Source organism: Alnus glutinosa, chromosome 9 (assembly GCF_958979055.1).
Source record: "Alnus glutinosa chromosome 9, dhAlnGlut1.1, whole genome shotgun sequence".
Taxonomy (NCBI): Eukaryota; Viridiplantae; Streptophyta; class Magnoliopsida; order Fagales; family Betulaceae; genus Alnus; species Alnus glutinosa.
In genome coordinates, this window is record NC_084894.1 from 4,104,811 (window position 1) to 4,124,251 (window position 19,441).

Consider the following 19,441-nt stretch of genomic DNA (forward strand, 5'->3'; position numbering starts at 1 on the left):
TATGCTTTGGAATTTGCAAACCTTGTAAGTAAATTCAAACTGGCCTTCAAGAACACCCCATCTTCTCTAAACATCACGTCCGGTTCGTGCATGGAAGGATCAACAAATAAAACTCTAGGTTCTTCAGCGCATCGGAGCCGGTGCATGTAAGCCAGGGGTGGATCGTCGATGATGTTGCACCACAGGTCCACAGCGGAGAGATGCAGTGGAAGCGCAAGAGTGACTTCGATCAGGATCTTCTCAATTTTTTTTACATATTTGAGATTCTCAAATTGTTAAATTATAACTATGCTTTACCATCCACATGAAAGAAATGTTAGAACATTTATTGATACCACTTTTTGTTAATAGCATTTATTTCATGTGGACAGATGACACATTGTGAACCGTTAGATGTAAAGTACGGCTAGAATTTAATAATTTGAGAATCTTAAATGTTTAAAAAATTTGAGAGGATACTTTGGGTGTGGCACGGAGATTGGATTTTGCAGTGGCATGCAGCCACTGTCATTAATGACTCTGATGGTAATATTATCTAAGTTATAACTAAGAGATTGACTACTAATGATGCAGCCATTGGAGAAGCTCAAGTTGCACTGTTGGCCATTCAAACTGCAGCTTCTTGTGGTGTTAATTCTCTTATCATTGAAGGGGACGGCGGGATGCCCTTAATGTGATCCTTGCCATACAAAACCCGAATCTGTTTGCTAACTGGAACTTCTCCAGTATCATTTTTTATTCAATAACCAGAAAGCCTTGAAAGTTTATAGAAGTGTTAACTTTAGAATATATAGTTTAGCAAAATGGGTCGCTTTTTACCTTGTGTTAGGAAGCATTCCCAACCGGTCCGTCATTCTCTCTTTCATCCCGATTAAGAATGGAAATGACCCTCTCTTTAACCTTTGTCAATTGAAAAAAAAAAAAAAAAAAACATGAAAGAACAATAGACATGCATAGCAACCTCTGTTCAAACCTTAAATCATTAACAAAATGGATAAGTGGAACAGCAAAAGAAGTACATTGAAATAGTGAAAGAGGGAGATGAAAAGGATTTGATAATGGATTATATATGGCATTTAAAATAAATACAAGAGCATTAATTAGGATCAAAATTGACAATTGTTTACTATAACAAAGAAGAAAATTATAATTTGTAACTATTCAGAAAAAAAAAAAAAATACTAATCAAACTTAAATTACAATTAACTAACTCAAGATATTGGTCTGTTGAAAGCCTTGGTGAGGCATTAAAAGGGTCCAACTCAGGATATTGGTCTACGGGACAACGACATTATCTGTGATGTGAAGGATATTCTTTATCAAACCAATGGGCTTCAATTCATTAGCGTAACGACATTATCCTTTGGTCGTTTGTGCATTACTCGATTAGCTTTTCAATTTCCAGAAAGACAAGAAAAGAAGAAAAAAAAATTAAAAAAAGAAAAGGAAGGGAAACTATATTCACCCTCTTTTTTGCAATGTTCTCGTAATCTTTCAATTTAGTTAGTTTTTTAGAGAGTGATTTGATCAATTTTAAACATTAAAGAGTGTCTTAATAAAAGATGAAACATCGTATACCTCTTCTGAAGTTTGTTTTGGGTAAAGTAAAGTTTATGGACAGATGACAGCCCTAGCTACATCAGCAAAAGGGTTATTTTGGTGCTAATTAAAGCAAAATTTCGACCATGGCCCAGGGCTGTATTCGAGCCCAGCCAAGTTTGGGACTATTAGATTTGGCTTGAATACATAAAATAGGAGTTTAAGCTCAACTCGAGTTCGAGCCAAATTTTGAAAAGTCGTTCGAATTCGGCTTATTAAGAGCCTAGTCAAGTCTCCAATTGAGCTCAAGCGGCTTAAGCTCAATTAAAGTTTTATAATAATTTTTATTTCAAAAAAAAAAATCAAATTTTAGTACAATTTTAACTTTGATCTATATTTTAGATTCTAAATAGAATGTTTGTAGCATTTTAATGTTACATATATTATATTTACTATGTTAATATTTATACACTATAATTATAAATCTTATATTTATAAAACTTATTTTTATACATACATATATATATATATATATATATACATATATATATATATATATACATATATATATATACATATATATATATATATATATATATATATATATATATATACACATGAACCAACTAACAATTCGAGCTGAACGAGTCGAATCGAATTTAAACAAGCCAAATTTATACAAGTATGTCTCATTTAATATATGAGCGGATTATAATGTTTACGAATAATTCATTTTATTTTTTAAATCGAGTTTAAATGAACCGATCAGGTCGAACTGAGTTCACAAACAGCTGGGCTCACCTAACGCCCCATGGACCATCACCCATGGGAAATACAAATTAAAAAAAAAAAAAAAAAAAGAAAAAAAAAAAAAAAAGAAAAAGAAAAACATTACTCTGCCCCAAACATAGCAATTGATAGCAGGCTACCCATGTGACACAAGACTTGTGTCTCATCATTGAGGCTTGGAATGTGGCTGTACTTTAGCATATCAGTCCCTGGATTATAGAAGAAATAATTTTCAAACACGTCCTTCAGTAGTATTTCACCATGCTCGCATACCCCTACAACTTCAACAAATTCATTTCCGCGCACCCCTTTTACACCAATCTTGTATTCTTTGACCCACTCTTTCTTTTCATATTCCTTCATTACCCATATCTCCACGTGCTTATCGGACGACCGATCAACAATGGCCAACTCTCCTCTCAGATCAAGCAAATGGCTGGAGCGAAATTCGGGTCGAGAAATCAACCCGAATTCCTCCTTCCCAACATCAAAACAAACAATCTTGCCTTCATCGTCCCCACAGACCCAATGAAGCGCTCCACATGAATATACAGGCCTTCCAAGCAATGGACATGGAGGGCCTTCGCTAATGGCTCTCCACGAGCCTGCACCTCCAAGAGTGTAAACTTGAGCAGACAAATCGTCGTCAAAAACTCCGACAATCTTGTACGTGTTTGTTGAACAATCAAACCCTAATCCGTATTTTTTCCTGCTTGGGGCTATACATGGCGGTTGCAATTCTACAACTTCTTGCCTCGGAGGATTAAACAAAAACAGAGGGCTTTCGCCACAAAACTGTTTTGTCAAGCAGAGCAGACCATTACAGCAGCCCCGTAGAGAATATGCTTTGGAATTTGCAAACCTCGTGAGTAAATTCAAACTGGCCTTCAAGAACACCCCGTCTTCTCTCAACGTCGCGTCGGCCGGTTCGTGCGTGGGAGGATCGAGAATCAAAACTTTGGGCTCTTCGGCGCATCGGAGTCGGTGCATGCACGCAAGGCATGGGTCGTCGATTATGCTGCGCCACGTCGGAGAGACGCACCGGAAGCGCATGAGCGACTTGATGGGCAGTCGGGAAAAGATGTCGAACAGCATGTCGGCCGGAAACTGCCCCGCCTCCATGCCTGTTTACTTGAGAGGCCGTCGCCGGGCTAATACTTTTTCATGCTTTATTAGGTTGTCTTGAAACTAAAATTATTGCTATAAATTGAAGCTTTCGTTTCTTAATTCATGGAAACACTCCTACTAGAGAGGTCTTGGCCGCTACGTTATTTCCAAAACTGCGTTGATATTTTCTAGGGTTTAATTACTGAAAATTTATTGGCGCAGTCTTTTGTTGGTAGCATATGAGATATGGGCAGCAAGGAAAGGTCCATATGGAGAGTGATATTACGACGAAAAGACTAATATGTATTGAATTAAAATTTAGGGATAAATACATTTTTGGTTTTTATGTGGTTTAAAATCTTTATTTTTTATTTTTTACGGTTCATTTCGTATCGCAGATAGTACTTTAATTTTGCCAAAAGATAGATATGGTATTTTCGTCTAAAATTTGACGGAAGTCTACGTCAGTGCCTCAACACGTTTCAGGTGTTGACACGTGTCCTATACATTTAAAAAAAATAATAAAATTTTAAAAAAATAAAAGCATTAAAAAATGAAAAAAATAAAAAAAAAAATAAAAAATAAAAGGGGGCCTGCTTTATTAGAGCATATATGATGGCATGCTTTATTTAAAAAAATAAAAAAATAGATGGGGGCATGCATTATTTAAAAATGCATGTGATAATCACACACCGAAAGATATGGGTGGCAATTCGTGTTTGTGTGTGGGGTTCGGGTTGTGTCAAGACATAAATATAAGACTAAATAGATCAAACTCTTCAACTCCAAGTCTCTGACCTTCTAATTTGTAGTAAGTTTGTGTCAGGTTCATGGGTCATGTAAAAAATTATCTGTCATTATATCGCGTATTGAGTTTGGGTCATGTCGAAGTATGGGTATAAGACTACTTAGGTCAATCATAACCCAATTCATTTAATTAAACGAGTGAGACTCCTTAACCCTAATTCTTTTAATGTTGTATTGGGTATATATCAGGTTCGCGAGTCGTGTTAAAAATTGACAGCTATACTCTAAAAGTACATATTAATTTAATAGATTTGATTGAAAGAACTCATTTGAAGTTATTTTTAAAAGAAAACTTTGTTGAATTTACACTTCAATATATGGTGGTATTGTTACTACCATGGACTATGGTATAGAATCTAGGTGGACGTGAAGGGCCAAGAAAAAACCGCCGCATACTAGCATGCATGCGCAATAAAGACAAATTATTTTATTTTATTTTATTTTTAATAAGGGGAATAAAGACAGATCTTTGTTTCCAATGTGACCCAATATATATATATATATATATATATATATATATATATATATATATATATATATATATATATTAATTATTGAAGGTGGCGTATGCTAAACTAGTGACACAATTGGATATAATATAATTTTGTTTCCAAAAAAAAAAAAAAACATTACTCTAACAAGAACCATCATGAGGGACCAAGACAATGTAGAACGATATAACGTTGAATAGGCTTTTCTTGTAGGGGTCCCAACAAAGCTTGACTTTACCTCCCCGACCCAAACTAAAGGAGTAAAATAAATTAAAAAATGAGGCAACGACATCTACCTTCAAATCATGAGTTGTTCTAGTAAAGTTTATGTTCCATTGATGAGAGCCACTAGAAATCTCCAAATGATTTGCTACATAAGCATCCTTAACGCAAGCAATACTAAACATATCTAAAAAAACTTTCTCGAGGGGCTTAATCCCTACACCACAAGTCATGTCAAAATTAAATCTTCGAGCCGTTTCCCACTTCAAACCTAGTATGAGTAGAGAACTCCTTCCAACTCCTGATATTTTCCACAACCCCACATTATTCCACCCATGAACCTCATTAGAACATCACCCACCCCCGAAATGTCATATTAGATTCCACTATCATTCTCCACAAAGCTTCTCTATGAAGCATAAAGCGATTATTCATGGATATTTTTTTTTTTTTTTTTTTTTCATTTCTTTATATAAAGAGCACATATATCATGATCACTTGGCATTTAATTTAGGGGTTATGACTTGATTTGCTCGGGTGTATATTAACGAGGATATGATAAAAATCAAAATATACATTTTGTATGATAAGATACATCTATAATTCAGAAAAATATACAAGATCTTAGTACAAAACCAACAAGAAAAAAAAAAAGTTACCAAGGAGCAAAAATGGAAGGAACAGATGGGAAAACAAACATATTATTAGGAATTTTTATCAATGAATTCCCCCCTTGTATCCCAAGGGCGATTTTCAAAAGATTTCCCCACAATGCTGCGCTTCTCATTTATTGTCCCATCCTCACAGCGGTACTCCGGAAAGTAATCCAGGAATGTTCTGCTTCCTAGCTCATCAATTCCATTAAAGAGGAAGCTCCTCAGCAACTCCTATGGATTTGTAAGAAGCTGCAATGTTAATTGATGGAGAAACATTATTTAACCGACCAGTTCATGAAACAAATACCTTTGCCATCGTCTCCCCAGCCAACTTTTTCAGAATTCCATGACCTGGATCCTGCTTTCCAAATGTTGGATACACCAGATAAGTCAGGGAATGCAGCAGATGGGGCATAAAACTCTGAATTTCAACATGGTATATATATATATATATAAACATCGTTATATATTCAACGCTTAAATTCACAGTTAATGAAGTTTGGCATCTGGATTCATCCTCGACCTTGGAACCTTTAACTATATATGTCCAGTCTTATTGGTTTCTGCATATTATTAACATTAAACCAGGAACATATCTATAAAGATTGATAGGTGAACAATGAGACTGCATATAAACATCACCTGAGTCTGATAGTTGTTGTCATCCAGTTGTATTCCGGATGTAACTTTAATGATCATAGACTAGAGAACTGACCATGTCACCTTCGACAACAAGAGTGAATTGGGATTTTTTATACGTTCCTACACACGCTAACTTTTTTTGCACGCCTTTTAATGAAGCAGAAATACTTCTGCAGTGTACCTTAACCAAAATGCCTGGATATATGCCGAGGATACATCTTGGATACAGCATGGATAAGGTTGGGCCAGATTGTTTCAGACTCCTAAATTCATGCCACATAGCCTCTTCCCATTCAGTTTATTTCTCTCAAAAGACGAAGCAACCGTACAGCTCATGTCTCTCAAAGTAACTTTCAAAATTCCTAAGTCTTAGGCACCTCCTTTTTTTTTTTTTTGAAAAGTTTTAGGCACCTCGTAAACCACGAACATTATCAACACCTACTTACTACTCAGCACTTTAGTGGGTCTTCCACCAAAACTGCCTTTTAGTTTTCTCTTTCAGTTTTCACACTTATACTCTTTCAGTTTTTGCTCCATCCATCACACAATGCAACTTACATGGCCAGTTCCTCTTCATCCAAAAACTCTTCTTTTCTCTCAAGTTCTGTCAAAGCTCTCTCATTTCTCCAAATATCCGAAACCTTAAGAAGCCAAAATACCTATCAATCAGCCACCCCACTTTCCATACCACATCACACGGTTTTGAAAACAAAGGGAATTTCCTTAAGTGGTGTTTACAAGATCATCGCAAAAGTTCTTGCAAATAGACTTAGAAGGGTTGTGGAGAAGTTTACCTCGAAGCCTCAAAATGCTTCTGTGAAAGGTAGGCAAATTCTTTATTCAGTTCTTATAGCTAATGAGTGTCTGGATAGCCGCATCAAATCAGGTCAACCAGGGTTACTTTGCAAGTTGGATATTGAGAAGGCATATGATCATGTCAAGTGGGATTTCTTATTGAATATGTTGAGAAGATGTGGCTTTGGGGAGAGATGGTGTTTTTGGATAGCGCATTGCATCTCTTCGGTTCGCTTCTCTGTGTTGGTGGATGGCACCCCATCTGGCTTTTTCAACAGCTCTCATGGTCTTAGACATGGTGATCCTCTGTCGCCTCTCTTGTTTGTCATTGTGATGGAGGCCCTTACTAAGTTGTTCTCTGCTACTATTCACAAGTGCTTCCTTTCAAGTTTCTCTGTGGGTTCTGGCAGCAATGGGGTGATTAACATTTCTCATCTGTTGTTCACAGACGATACTTTAGTCTTTTGCAGGGCTAATCCTATCCATCTTCATTATCTACGTCTGTTATTCTTGTCCTTTGAAGTTGTTTCAGGTTTGAAGATTAATTTGGCTAAGTCAATTTTGGTTCCTGTGGGTCATGTGGATAATATGGATGAATTGGCTGGCATCTTGGGATGTGGAGTTTCCTCTCTTCCTTTAAAGTATCTCGGTCTTCCATTGGGGGCCCCCTTTAAGGCTAAGTCGAGTTGGGATGAGGTTGTTGGTACGATTGAGAGGCGGCTGGCTAGCTGGAAGCGACTGTATTTGTCGAAGGGTGGCAGAGTCACTCTTATTAAGAGCACTCTCTCTAATCTTTCTACGTACTTTCTTTCTCTTTTCCCTATTCCCTCTAGTGTTGCTAGTTGTATAGAGAAGCTGCATCGAGACTTCTTGTGGGGTGGCATAAGTGAAGAATTCAAATATCACCTAGTTAGTTGGTCCAAGGTTTGTTCCCCTATTTGAAAATATCACATTAACAAAGGAAAATTTGATGTTAGATCTTTCTATAAGGTTCTTGCTTGCAAAGAGACTGTTCATTTTTCCTAGAAAAGTATTTGGCGGACCAAGGCTCCCTTGAAAGTGGCTTTCTTTGCTTGGGCAGCAGCGTTAGGGAAGATCCTTACCTTGGACAATCTCAGAAAGAAGCGGGTTATTGTGATTGATAGATATTGCATGTGCAAAATGAATGGGGAGTCTGTGACTCACCTTCTTCTCCACTGCGAGGTCGCACGCGCTCTATGGAATGCCATCTTTAGTCGCTTCAGTCTGTCTTGGGTTATGCTTTTTCGGGTGGTAAATTTATTCACTTGCTGGTGGACAGGCAGTAATTCTCAGAGTTCAGTCGTGTGGAAGATGATTCCTTGTTGTCTTCTGTGGTGCGTGTGGAGGGAACACAATGACAGACAGTTCGAGAACAAAGAAATAACCATTGAGGAGCTCATTTCATTTTTCTTTTTATTCTTTATACTCTTGGGCGGCTGCATTCCTCGCACCTTTAGTGCTTAGCTTTAATGATTTCCTTATTTTGTTTTCTTCTCCTTTTTAGATGCTCTTCTTGTATACTCTATGTGTACTTGATTGCGCTTTACATTATTAATGATATTACTCTTATTTATCAACAAAAAAAATAAAAAAAAATTGGGGTGTGCGAAGTATGATCCAAATAATCTATTGGTTCAGGTGTTTCAAGTTCCTGTTAGTCTATCTAGCAACATTATTGGGGTAAGTAGTATGCCCTACCCCTTCTATTAAATTATGCATTTTCAATCTTATTTAATTCCCACATGATAAATGATATTATTATTATTATGCCACGCGCTGTTTCAATTTTTTTAAAATAAGAGTGTCACTCAACTATGGGAACTTGTGCTTAGTTAGAAGATGGTTTCTAAAATAGGAAAGTTTTCATTTTCGGAAACTTTCCTTATTATAAGAGCAAAAAGGGGTATTCCTCTACATATGCTAAGTATTATGTGAGTAATGAACATTCAAAGATTAATAAAGAATGAGCATGTGTTGAGCTGGGACCATTTTTTTTAAGTAACTATTTAGCCTAAGAAAGAGATAGTAGAACGGTACCAAGGCTAATATGGAGTGCACCACACTGAATGACACACTGAATGATGCTTGTGGAACTGTGAAGGTGTGGCCATCACTATGTTTGTCATGTTGAGAGTACCTAGTAGTTAATCAGCTAGCCAAGCACATCCGTGACTATGGGTGATGCCAGATCCCAAAGGTTGGATAGCTCAACACCATGCATACCGGGGGGGGGGGGGGGGGGGGTAATTATATACAAGGCCATATTAAATAAGATAGAAAAGTTTTATAAGTTCAAAAAAGAAAGTTTTAATTCAGAGTAACTTACTTTTTGTTATATGCTTAATTTTGAACTTATGTCTTAGTATGTTTTTTTTTATCAAACGAATTTAACCCAACCCTTTAAATCAGTTAGAAGTATTACTTGTTGAGCCTTTCGCTCATTTCTTTTTATTTTCCCCCTCTCAGGTTATTTAGCAAACAAGATAAGCGGCCAAAATGAGTTGGCTAGGGGGTGGGGGGTGTTACATATGCATGCACAGTTTTTTATTTCCTTTAAATTAAATTTATTTTAAGTTGTGTTTTGGGGCACTATGGTGACATTTATGACATTAAGTTTGTTTAATTTGTATTGACCTTTGATATTTTCATGTTAACCTTACGTTTCTGCATTTGAAGTTTTAAACTATCATTTAGTTGCATTTTATGCTCTGTTACTCCTTATTCATCTATAAGACATTAGTTAACAAACCTAGCCTTAACGGGCCGGGGGGGTGTTACATGCGCACATGCAACCAAATAGATGACCAAGAGGTAGTTTCTATCACTTAAAGACCCTTATTACTGAACAACTTTGAGAGCAGCATGCACTAATGTATCAACCATTTGGATTGTACTCTAGGGAATATGTCAGAAAATGTTAAGGAACATTTGTTTGTTTCCCCTCATTCTGTGTGAGTTGGAACACCGAACACCCGATAGTCAATCACAAAGGTTAAGTAATGATGCCATGATGGCATATGCATGAAAGAAGAACTAGGAAAGAAATTAATCACCTTCTCTGCTCTCCATGTTAGATATCTATGTTGTGCTTCACGATTGCTCATAATTTGGGACACATCTGTCTCTGCTACTGCTTGTTTTATCAGCTTAAGCCATGCCTGCAAGAGCAACAGTGTCACAATATGGTTTGCAATCTTCAGTCATCCACTTGAATTAGGAACTACCAAATGAATTTTAATTCTCACTTCCAACTAACAGGATGCAGTTAAAATATCACCACAAACACGCTTTAAAACAGGATGCAAAAATTCATCAGTCTATACCTTGTAATAATCCGTGAATGCAGAATATAAAACATCATTTTTGAGTTCGCTGGGAGTAAATCTGGTCCATATCACAATTGGTGAGAAAAATTTTAGGGACTCGCTTGTAAGCTTTCCTCCCCAGGGTAAAAGCTGCATGAAATCTGTGTTCAGTCATGTCATAAATCTTAGGAGGATTAGCCAAAAAAGACACACACACACACACACATAATATATATATAAAAAAAAAAAAAAAAACAGGATCAGGATTTATTTAATGTTCAAGTACAGAGCAATGCACTTACCTCAGCATACTTTAGACCAAGAGGCATCAAACTTCTATAGTATCTTTCCTTATAATCTCTTTGACTGATGACATCATGCAAAGGGTTAAGGTCCCTATAAATGGCCAATTAAAAGTAAGTTAATCAAGTGCTAATTCTTCCCCATATATTGGTTTCCTGCTTACAAGAATAAACTAACCAGTCCTTTTTGCTCAGGAAAAAAAAAAGTCAATGGCATGAGATGCGCAGCAAGTAGATTTGGTAAATGCAGACTGCCTAGCATAGAACTAAAAAAGGAAAAGAAGAAACATGCACTCAAACTAAATCAGAAAGTGGCAAAGCATAAATTTTCTGTTAAATATAGTATGCACTCTTAGTCATGCGTCTGCGAAATCTCAATGAAGCCAGGGAAATCAATTCAAACAAACACAATTATGCATGTTAACACCCCACGCCAAAACATTTTTTCCGAGTGATAGGGACAGAGAGAGAAGCTAAAGAAATCAATAGAATTGAATATTATCGTTTTCTAAGCTGATTGCCCTGTCCAACAGTTGATGTCTTGTCAGAGATAAAAGAATCCAAAAAAGGTTGCAAGTACAAGGAGCGGTGTCGAATGGTGGAAGTAGCAGTAAGAGAAATTCCCTTCTCAGGATCACGATGCACCATCCATCCAAAGCAAGGGGGGGTAAAATAAAAAACAATTAGGACGACAACTTAGGCCACCCCCATTTTTATTTTTATTTTTAAAAAATGATTTTTTAAGGGATATTTTCATAAGAATTGGTTACATCGCAAAATTATGAAACTTGGTTGGGGTGCATTGCAAATTTTTTCACTTTGGAGGCAAGATTGCCACTTGGGTGAAATTTTGGGGGGTAAATTGCAGTTTTCCCTTAATTATAAATATCAACCAAAATCCTGGTTATTTAAGACTGAAACCTTCAATCTGAATTCCTGTTGACATACCAGAAACATTCTATACTACTCTGGTTGATCTCTAGAAAAAGAATTAAAAAATTGTTCATTGCCCATGACTTCTTCGCAAATTAACATAGCAGAAAAAGACGGAGGAAAAAGCAAAGTAAATAAATAAACAAAAATACTGAAGCAATTAAGATAAAACCAGAAGGCGCGGACACTTAAATGTCAAAGAATCAGAATTGGTCCAAACTAAGAAAAAAATATGAAAAGAATAGCCAGAAACTAGTAGAAATGCTTGATGAAAATGTTTTCCCATTAAAGAATCTAACCATGGATGTTGTAGACAAGGAAATTTGTACAAATTAGCATCAATCCTTTTCAAGGCAAGGATGTAAGAATAATACAAATTTACTCATGAGGTTGCCCTAGAGAATGAATGTTTAATATCGTTTGTTATTAGACAAAGGCATGAAGTACCACAAACTATAATCAAATAACCAGTGAGACCCCGTATTATCGAAATCTCTGATAGTGGATAAGATTACCCATTGGAACTGTTCTTGGTGACATCTTCAGTAATATATAAAACTAGAGGGGAAAAAAATGAAATGAGGCATTGCATAAATCAAGTGAAATCTTTTGCTAGTTAGGAAGAAGTGATCTCTTACAATAGAAGCACTAGCAAGGGGATCACTATGCTTGATGAGAGAGATGATCCATCTTTCCTAACTACAATTAGGGGTTTGGAGTTTTTGCACATGAGCTGTGTAGGAAGACCCTACAATGATGAAAATGTTAAGCCAGACACAAATGAGCATGAATTGTATCCAGATCTACATATATACATAAACATGCCTATGTGATTACAGAGGTCTATATGTCCATACATACTCTAAGGGTTGGGAGTTATAAGAAACTACATGCAAAAGATTCTACTTAATGTTGTCAAAGCAATGAAAAACCTTATCACCTTCTGGAAATTTCATGAATACGAAAAAGTTCCATTGCTCAAGCATTTCCAATGAGAAGAATTTCTCTCTAGGAATGAGTTCTCTTTGAACATTTAAAGAGTTCTTTTCAAACCTTCTAAGAACAGATCAGAGGGCAGCATGTTTTCCCATTCAAGCAGAAAAAGGAAGACAGGAGAAAAGTTTCAGAAAAAATATATATATTTTGGTAGTAAACGAAAAATATTCTGTTTCTCAGATGACCAAAATTTAAAGAAAGGAGAGAGCTTACAAGACCACTATGCTTGTGCTGGTGGTGGCGAAAAAGTTGGCACAAAATATGGGTACATCAAATTCTGGTTCTGGAAAGACAGTAAAATCTAACACCTGCGTATGAATTGTCAAAAAACAGAGTTAATAGACAGAAAAAAATATAGTTCAATACATTAGAAGATTCTAGATTGATAAAGCACAAGGTTTGAAGAGAAACGCCGCAGCTTGAGGCTTCCAAACTTCTTTTCGTTGAACATATGGACCCGCACGCAAGGATCAAGATCACACCCGCCAAGATCAGATGAGGGAAATCAGAATTTCTTATTGCATTGTTCCTTTTTCCCCTACATCAACTTGTTCCATTAATTCTTCTTCCTTGTTAATTCATCCTAGGCCAGAATTCTAGCAATAATTTTGGGAAAGTCTCCCAGAATACCAGCAATTATGTACTGATATTGTTTTTCTCAGTCAATATATCTCAAACTATCTTCAGATAATAGTTTTATTTACAACAAACAAGGGGTTTGGAGGAGCATATGAAGCTCTGCGCCACTTTTTTTTTTTTATGATAAATACATTGTTAGGTTTTTAAGTAGGCTACTTTGGTGTCCAAACACATTTTGTTGTAACTTTCAAAGTCATAGACTAAGTGGTGTACTTAGACTCTAATCAAGTGTTGAAAATCTTGAAGAACAAAGCAATTTGAAAAGTCTAGAAGCCATCGTATGATGCAGCCGTTCAGAAGCATCTGGACAAGTTGGTTAATAACGTGATACAATACTGCTCATTTGGTAAGCTTGGTCAATAGACGTTTGGACGAGCTCAATTGAAAAGTTTGGCAGAAGCACTCGTTCACAACCTTTGTTGGAAGGATGTCTAGACGAGCAAGTTTTATGGTTACACAAAACGCCTCATTCACTGGCTCGTTCCATAGAAGTCCAAACGAGCTGAAGATAGTTAACATACAAAAATGCTCGATTGTTGGCCCATTCGGTGGTAGGGCTGGACGAACTAAAGATTAAATTCAAGCAGTGTTGACTGTTCACTAGCTCGGTTGCAAAGGGTCCGGATGAGAGCAAATTCAATTGAAGATCGCAATTGACAGTGTTGTCTATTTGCTAGGTCGTTCGATGGAGGTCCGGACCCTGACCAGGCAAGAATCCGTGAAACCCTAACAAGGTCCAAACGAGCTCACTTAACTGTCCAGACACCGCCTAAAAAATTTCTTTACGAAGTAGTCTAATTTGCTTTAGAAGACTAATTTTGTTAGTCTTTATAAAAGGACTACTATGCACAACTTTCAAGGAGAGTTGAGAGCCTAATTGTTTTGTCATTTGTGTGCTAAGAGAGATTATTGTTATATGTGCTTTCAAGTTCATCTCTCTTAGAGTTTTGTTAAACCACATCTTAAACTCTCAAGCAACATTCATTCAAAATTGCAGGAGGAAGCTCAATAGAAGAATTGCCCAGAGGATCTGGAGCTACTGCAATAGAAGCAAATGGGTCGTTTGCTTGATAAAAGGAAGTGTCTATTACAAAGATTTTGTAAGTGTGTACTTCTTATAATTGAATTATTCTATAGTAGATAAGTTTCATGGGTTTGGCTGCCCCGAAGTGGTTTTACCATTGAGGAGTTCTTCAAAGGTTTCCACTTCGTCACCAAATTATTGTGCTGATTGATTTATGCTTTCATTATATTTGGTGATTGATTTATGTGGTTCCAATAATTTTTAAATCAATATAATTTCTGTGAAACACCTATCCATCCCCTTCTAGATATTATTTTGGGGTCAATTGGGATTTTTCATACATAAACCTTGCTTATAACTTTTTTTTTTTAAAAAAAAAAAACAACAACTAATATGCGTTTGAGACATCAGCATGACATTATCAATGTTAACCTTTTTTAACAACTAATTTGCTTTGAGACATCAAAACGATTTCTGGATTCATTTTTTTTTTGATAAGTAAATAAATAACGATTTCTGGATTCATTTGCAAGGTCTATATACTTTTTTTATTGATAAGTTAGTGCACCAGTAGATCTTGAACCACGACATTGTTCTCCACTCCTGTCTTACAAGGAAAGATATGCCATTTATGCTAGAGGTCATTGGAAACAAGACATATATACTCTCTCTCTTCTTCTTTTTTTCTTTTTTTTTTGATGAATGGAAACAAGACATATATACTCATCAACTTCTTTTAGAGTTCATCTCTAACTTCTAATTTTATGTACATCCATAGTGCCAAGAATATAAGAAACTCCAGCATAACAAGAATAAGTTAACCATGATGCCTTTGGTCAAGGCATTTGCATATATATGAATTGTTGCAGCCATGCCATGCCTTACGATAATTGCATCCAGATAATAAAGAAGAGCATAAATCATCATAAGGAAGATTTAAATTAACTTGAAAAACTATGTGCTGATATCATCCATCCACTCAACAGGCAGCTCTAAACTGACCAACCTTCCAACTTTAAGTAGGTTTCCTTTTCTTTTTTTTCAAATAAATATCACAACTCCAAGAAGCCCAAATGAGGGCAAGTTCTAGTAGTCACAATAAATCATTTCAGAAGAATTGAAGTGATAAATAGAGTGAATAAGAGAGAACGATACCTGCATTGCTTCAGTCTCAATGCTCAAACTTCGTAGAAGTCTAATCTTGGGAGCTTGGAATGATAACATTTGAAGCTCTGATTTACCATCTATGGAATTCATTGAATTAAATTTTTCCTGATGACATAAAAAATCGATATTCTCATAATGGCTCCTACTAAGTTAATATTACTAAAACATTAATATTTACTTGTTCTTTGAAAGCTTTAAGCTTCCATGTTGGTGGTTGCAGCAGCTAAATACAGTAAATATCGACATATGTAGAAGCATTAAGTAATTGGAGCTGCTAGAGAATTATAAAATTTTAAGTATTATCACAAGTGATCAGTTGAAGAAATAGCTAACATGGAGTTGCAAGTATACCAGCGAAATTTTAAGCATTGACAAACTCCAACTACCTCGTACAAAAAAGTTGGAAGAAATTCTTCATTTATTTTTTAAATTGTTAAGTAGAAATAAAACCAATGTACAAAAATTACTTGTTATAAAGACCATAAGTTGATAATAAAGGACATAGATATGAAGAATGTGATTGATTCTTGATTCCATTTCCTGATATATAGAAATCAGCGGACATGTAAGACTAAAAGCCCCAATGAATTGATCTCTCTTCACTATTCACAAGATTTGGACAACTAGATACTTAGGTTCTTTACAACAATTCAGTAAAGATAAAACAACAAGAAGAAGCATAAGTATGCTTTAGTGATGTTGCATAAGTATTCTAAACTCCTCCCTAGCTTTTGAGAAAGAACTAAAATAGATAGGAATGAGGAATCATCAGGAATAATGAACCAGAAGCAAAATAAAAGTCAGTGCTACTGCATAACAAGCATATTTTCCTTGGATCTAGGAAGTAGATTTTGTAAAAGTTTCTATAAATCAATTTTTTATTACGGGAAACTACAATTGCAGGATAGCAACCACACAAATGTCATACCTTTCCTGGTGCGCTAATACATCCTTTGTTTTTACTTCTAATCGGTAAGTTATGCACCCAGTGGGTTTTGAACAGGAAAGCTCAGCCTCCATCTTATCCTTAGGGAGAGGAGCTTCCATTTAGGAAGGAGCTCATTGGCAATGTGGTAATACACTCTATTTGCAGTTTTCGAGCCCTCAAGGACTAAGATAATGACTTCTTCACCATGCACAAAGAAGAAGCAACAGAAATTGCACACAAACGACTTTACAAGTTTTGAGGGAAAAATTTATTATGTAGCTTTTGAGTTTACTGCCTGTCTTTGGTGGCAATGCTCTCCCCTAAAAAGGTTCGTTTTCAAAAATTGTACCTTTATTTCTGTCACTTCTTCACAAACTCCAAAAACCACAACATAGTAATCTAACTATAATGAAACTTTTTTTGTTTCACTGCCCAGTTGAGGTTTGAACCTTTTGGGATTTTCCAAAGAGCTTCTTGGTGGTAGCATTTTTTTGTTCTTTTTTTCTGTTTTCCTTTTCTAGTGCAATTCTTGGAGAGGACCATATTTATTATTCTTCTTCCATCCCAAACATGGTGTTACCTGTTTCTTTAAACCAGCCAAACCATTTTCACAACAATGTCGCAGAAACAAATGACAAAAAAGCATGGACATGAGACTGAAAATGGGAAGTACTAAAAGAATGTTAAAAAGTATTGGAGATTAGGTACTATATAATATATATCTTTATGTAAAGCTTTCAATTCTGCAGTGCACACGCACACGGGGAGAGAGAGAGAGAGAGAGAGAGAGAGAGAGAGTTTGAAGAGTTTGAGATAGCACAATCTTTAAATGGTTTCCTTCTCTACTTATAGAAAGTCATTCAATTCTGCAGTGACACACACACACACACAGAATTTGAAGAGTTTGAGATAGCACAATCTTTAAATGGTTTCCTTCTCTACTTATAGAAAGTCATTCAATTCTGCAGTGACACACACACACACACAGAATTTGAAGAGTTTGAGATAGCACAATCTTTAAATGGTTTCCTTCTCTACTTATAGAAAGTCACCTTATTCCAACCAGGCCTTTATCCTAATTAAATTGATATTGGTTTCATAAATCCTTTTTCAACTTTGCCCTTCCAAAGGTGAAGGGATTCTTCTGAAGTCCGCCCCAGGGGAATAGCGATTCTAAAACGTATACATCATATTAGTTTACCAACTAACTCCAATAGTGAGAAATTTCAATGAGCTTCGCTAAAACATATTGATCTTCAAATTAAAGAATATTTTACTACTTTGAGTTTTGGCACATTAATTAATGATTTTTTTATGATATACCCAATAGTCGAGTTGAATTACTACTTTGAGTTTTGGCACATCAATTAATGATTTTTTTTTTTTATGATATACCCAATAGTCAACTCAACACTCGACTAGCCCTCTCGTTTCATGATTCCTTTACCACCTAATGGGAATTACCTATCATTCTCACCATTCTACCCTATTTAAGCCTATATGCACCCCCCCAAAAAAAAAAAATAGTATTCTCACCATCATTGCTCTACTTATCATATCCTTTTCAGTAATAAACCGAACAATTAACAAAAATGTCAACTGTCTTTTGTCTATAAATCTAAATATCATCAAAAGAAGACAAGGATAATGGAGAAGGGCAGTCAGTATTCAGAGGGAGAGAGAGAGGGAGAAGCAAAAAGGAATAATAAGAATATTGATTTTAGTAGCAGCCTCGGGAGTATCAAGCAGCCCACATATCTAAAAATTCTACTTCCTACTTGCGGATTCTTATATCCAAGGGAATGGTTTGCTGACATGTTTGAAAAACATCATGTATACAATTTTGGTTAACCATTCAAACAAGATCAGCTTAGATATTTGAACAATATTATTCATCAAACAAGCACATCTCTATGAAGAATTTTCTGTATAGAGTAAGCATATCTCTATAAAGAAAACTACTTTCACCAAAACATTTATCCAGTCAAAGAAGTCGGCCAAACTGCTGCCCATCTAACCCTTAGGAATGCTGCCAATGCCCAATTGACCTAGCTCACCCTTCAAACACCATATCAAATTGAAAGATGGGAATATCCCCTACACTAGTGTTTTATTAAGCCAAAAAGGGTAGGACAAAAGAAAGAATATTTATAAAAGAGTCCAAATTAAGAAAAATGTAGTCACTAATCACACAAAAATAATTATTTTATTATTGCAAAATGAACTTCTTCTTTTTTGTCTGTAAGATGACACCAAAAACAAAAATGACATCTATCAGACAAATTCTTAAAACTTATCACAATATAAATCATGCGAGACCTTGAATACAAAATGGAACAAATGGGCTTAAATTAAAGTAACCCAAGTCAGCTTAGAGACAGTACAATGCATATATGTACCTGTAAAGGAGAAGGGACCAACTGAGTTTGGCGCTTTGTTTCATTTAAAGCGAAGTGGATGAACTTCTGGAATGAAAATGCAGAAACTTGAAAAGAGGCTCTTTTCCTCCTCCAACTGCTATGAGTGCTAGCAAATACTCCTACACTGTTTAGCAGTGGAGGCTTTAGAGTTACGCAAAAGCTTCTCAGAGAAGAACAGGACTCCATTAAGAAAAGAAAATCACCCACTAAGGCAACCCAACCAACACCACCATTAATGGCAGAGTTGTTGCTCTCTCTCTCTCTCTCTCTCGGTTTTGGGTTCAACCTTCTCGAGTTCGGCAAGTAGGCTGTCTTTCCAGAAAGGACCACACCACAATCCCGTGGCTCTGTCTGTCCACGTAACCAGGCTTTTTACCAGTGAGAGTCACAAGTACGGTTTTCACTTTACTCTTTGAATAACGGTTAGATTTCATGGGTGAAAGCATGACGATCATTGAATGGCATATGTCATCTGTCATCGGTTTGTTTGGACATAAAATGATTTTTATAGTGAAATATTTTTATCAAAATTATCTTTTTACTTTTTGAAAATTCTTTTTTGACATTTGGTTCATAGAAAAAGCCACCGATAACAATATTTCGTTACTAACCAGTACGATTCTAGTTACTGTTGCTAGATTTTGGCGATAAAGGCTAA

At 35.9% G+C, this 19,441-nt stretch overlaps 2 protein-coding genes across 2 annotated transcripts; both read right to left on the bottom strand.

The window, feature by feature from the left end:
- Positions 1–2,256: 2,256 nt before the first annotated feature.
- On the bottom strand, positions 2,257–3,664 carry LOC133877839 (F-box protein At3g07870-like). The gene has a single exon (XM_062316268.1). It carries the CDS (start codon positions 3,448–3,450, stop codon positions 2,431–2,433), a length of 1,020 nt encoding a protein of 339 aa, XP_062172252.1. The 5' UTR covers positions 3,451–3,664; the 3' UTR covers positions 2,257–2,430.
- A 1,831-nt stretch (positions 3,665–5,495) lies between these two features.
- LOC133877096 (phytochromobilin:ferredoxin oxidoreductase, chloroplastic) lies at positions 5,496–19,100 on the bottom strand. The gene is made up of 8 exons (XM_062315334.1): positions 18,763–19,100; positions 15,424–15,540; positions 12,819–12,913; positions 10,677–10,770; positions 10,393–10,524; positions 10,123–10,227; positions 5,919–5,969; positions 5,496–5,842 (listed from the first exon to the last, which is right to left on the bottom strand). The coding sequence occupies exons 1-8, from the start codon at positions 18,967–18,969 to the stop codon at positions 5,660–5,662; spliced, it is 984 nt and encodes a 327-aa protein (XP_062171318.1). The 5' UTR covers positions 18,970–19,100; the 3' UTR covers positions 5,496–5,659.
- Between the last annotated feature and the right edge of the window lie 341 nt (positions 19,101–19,441).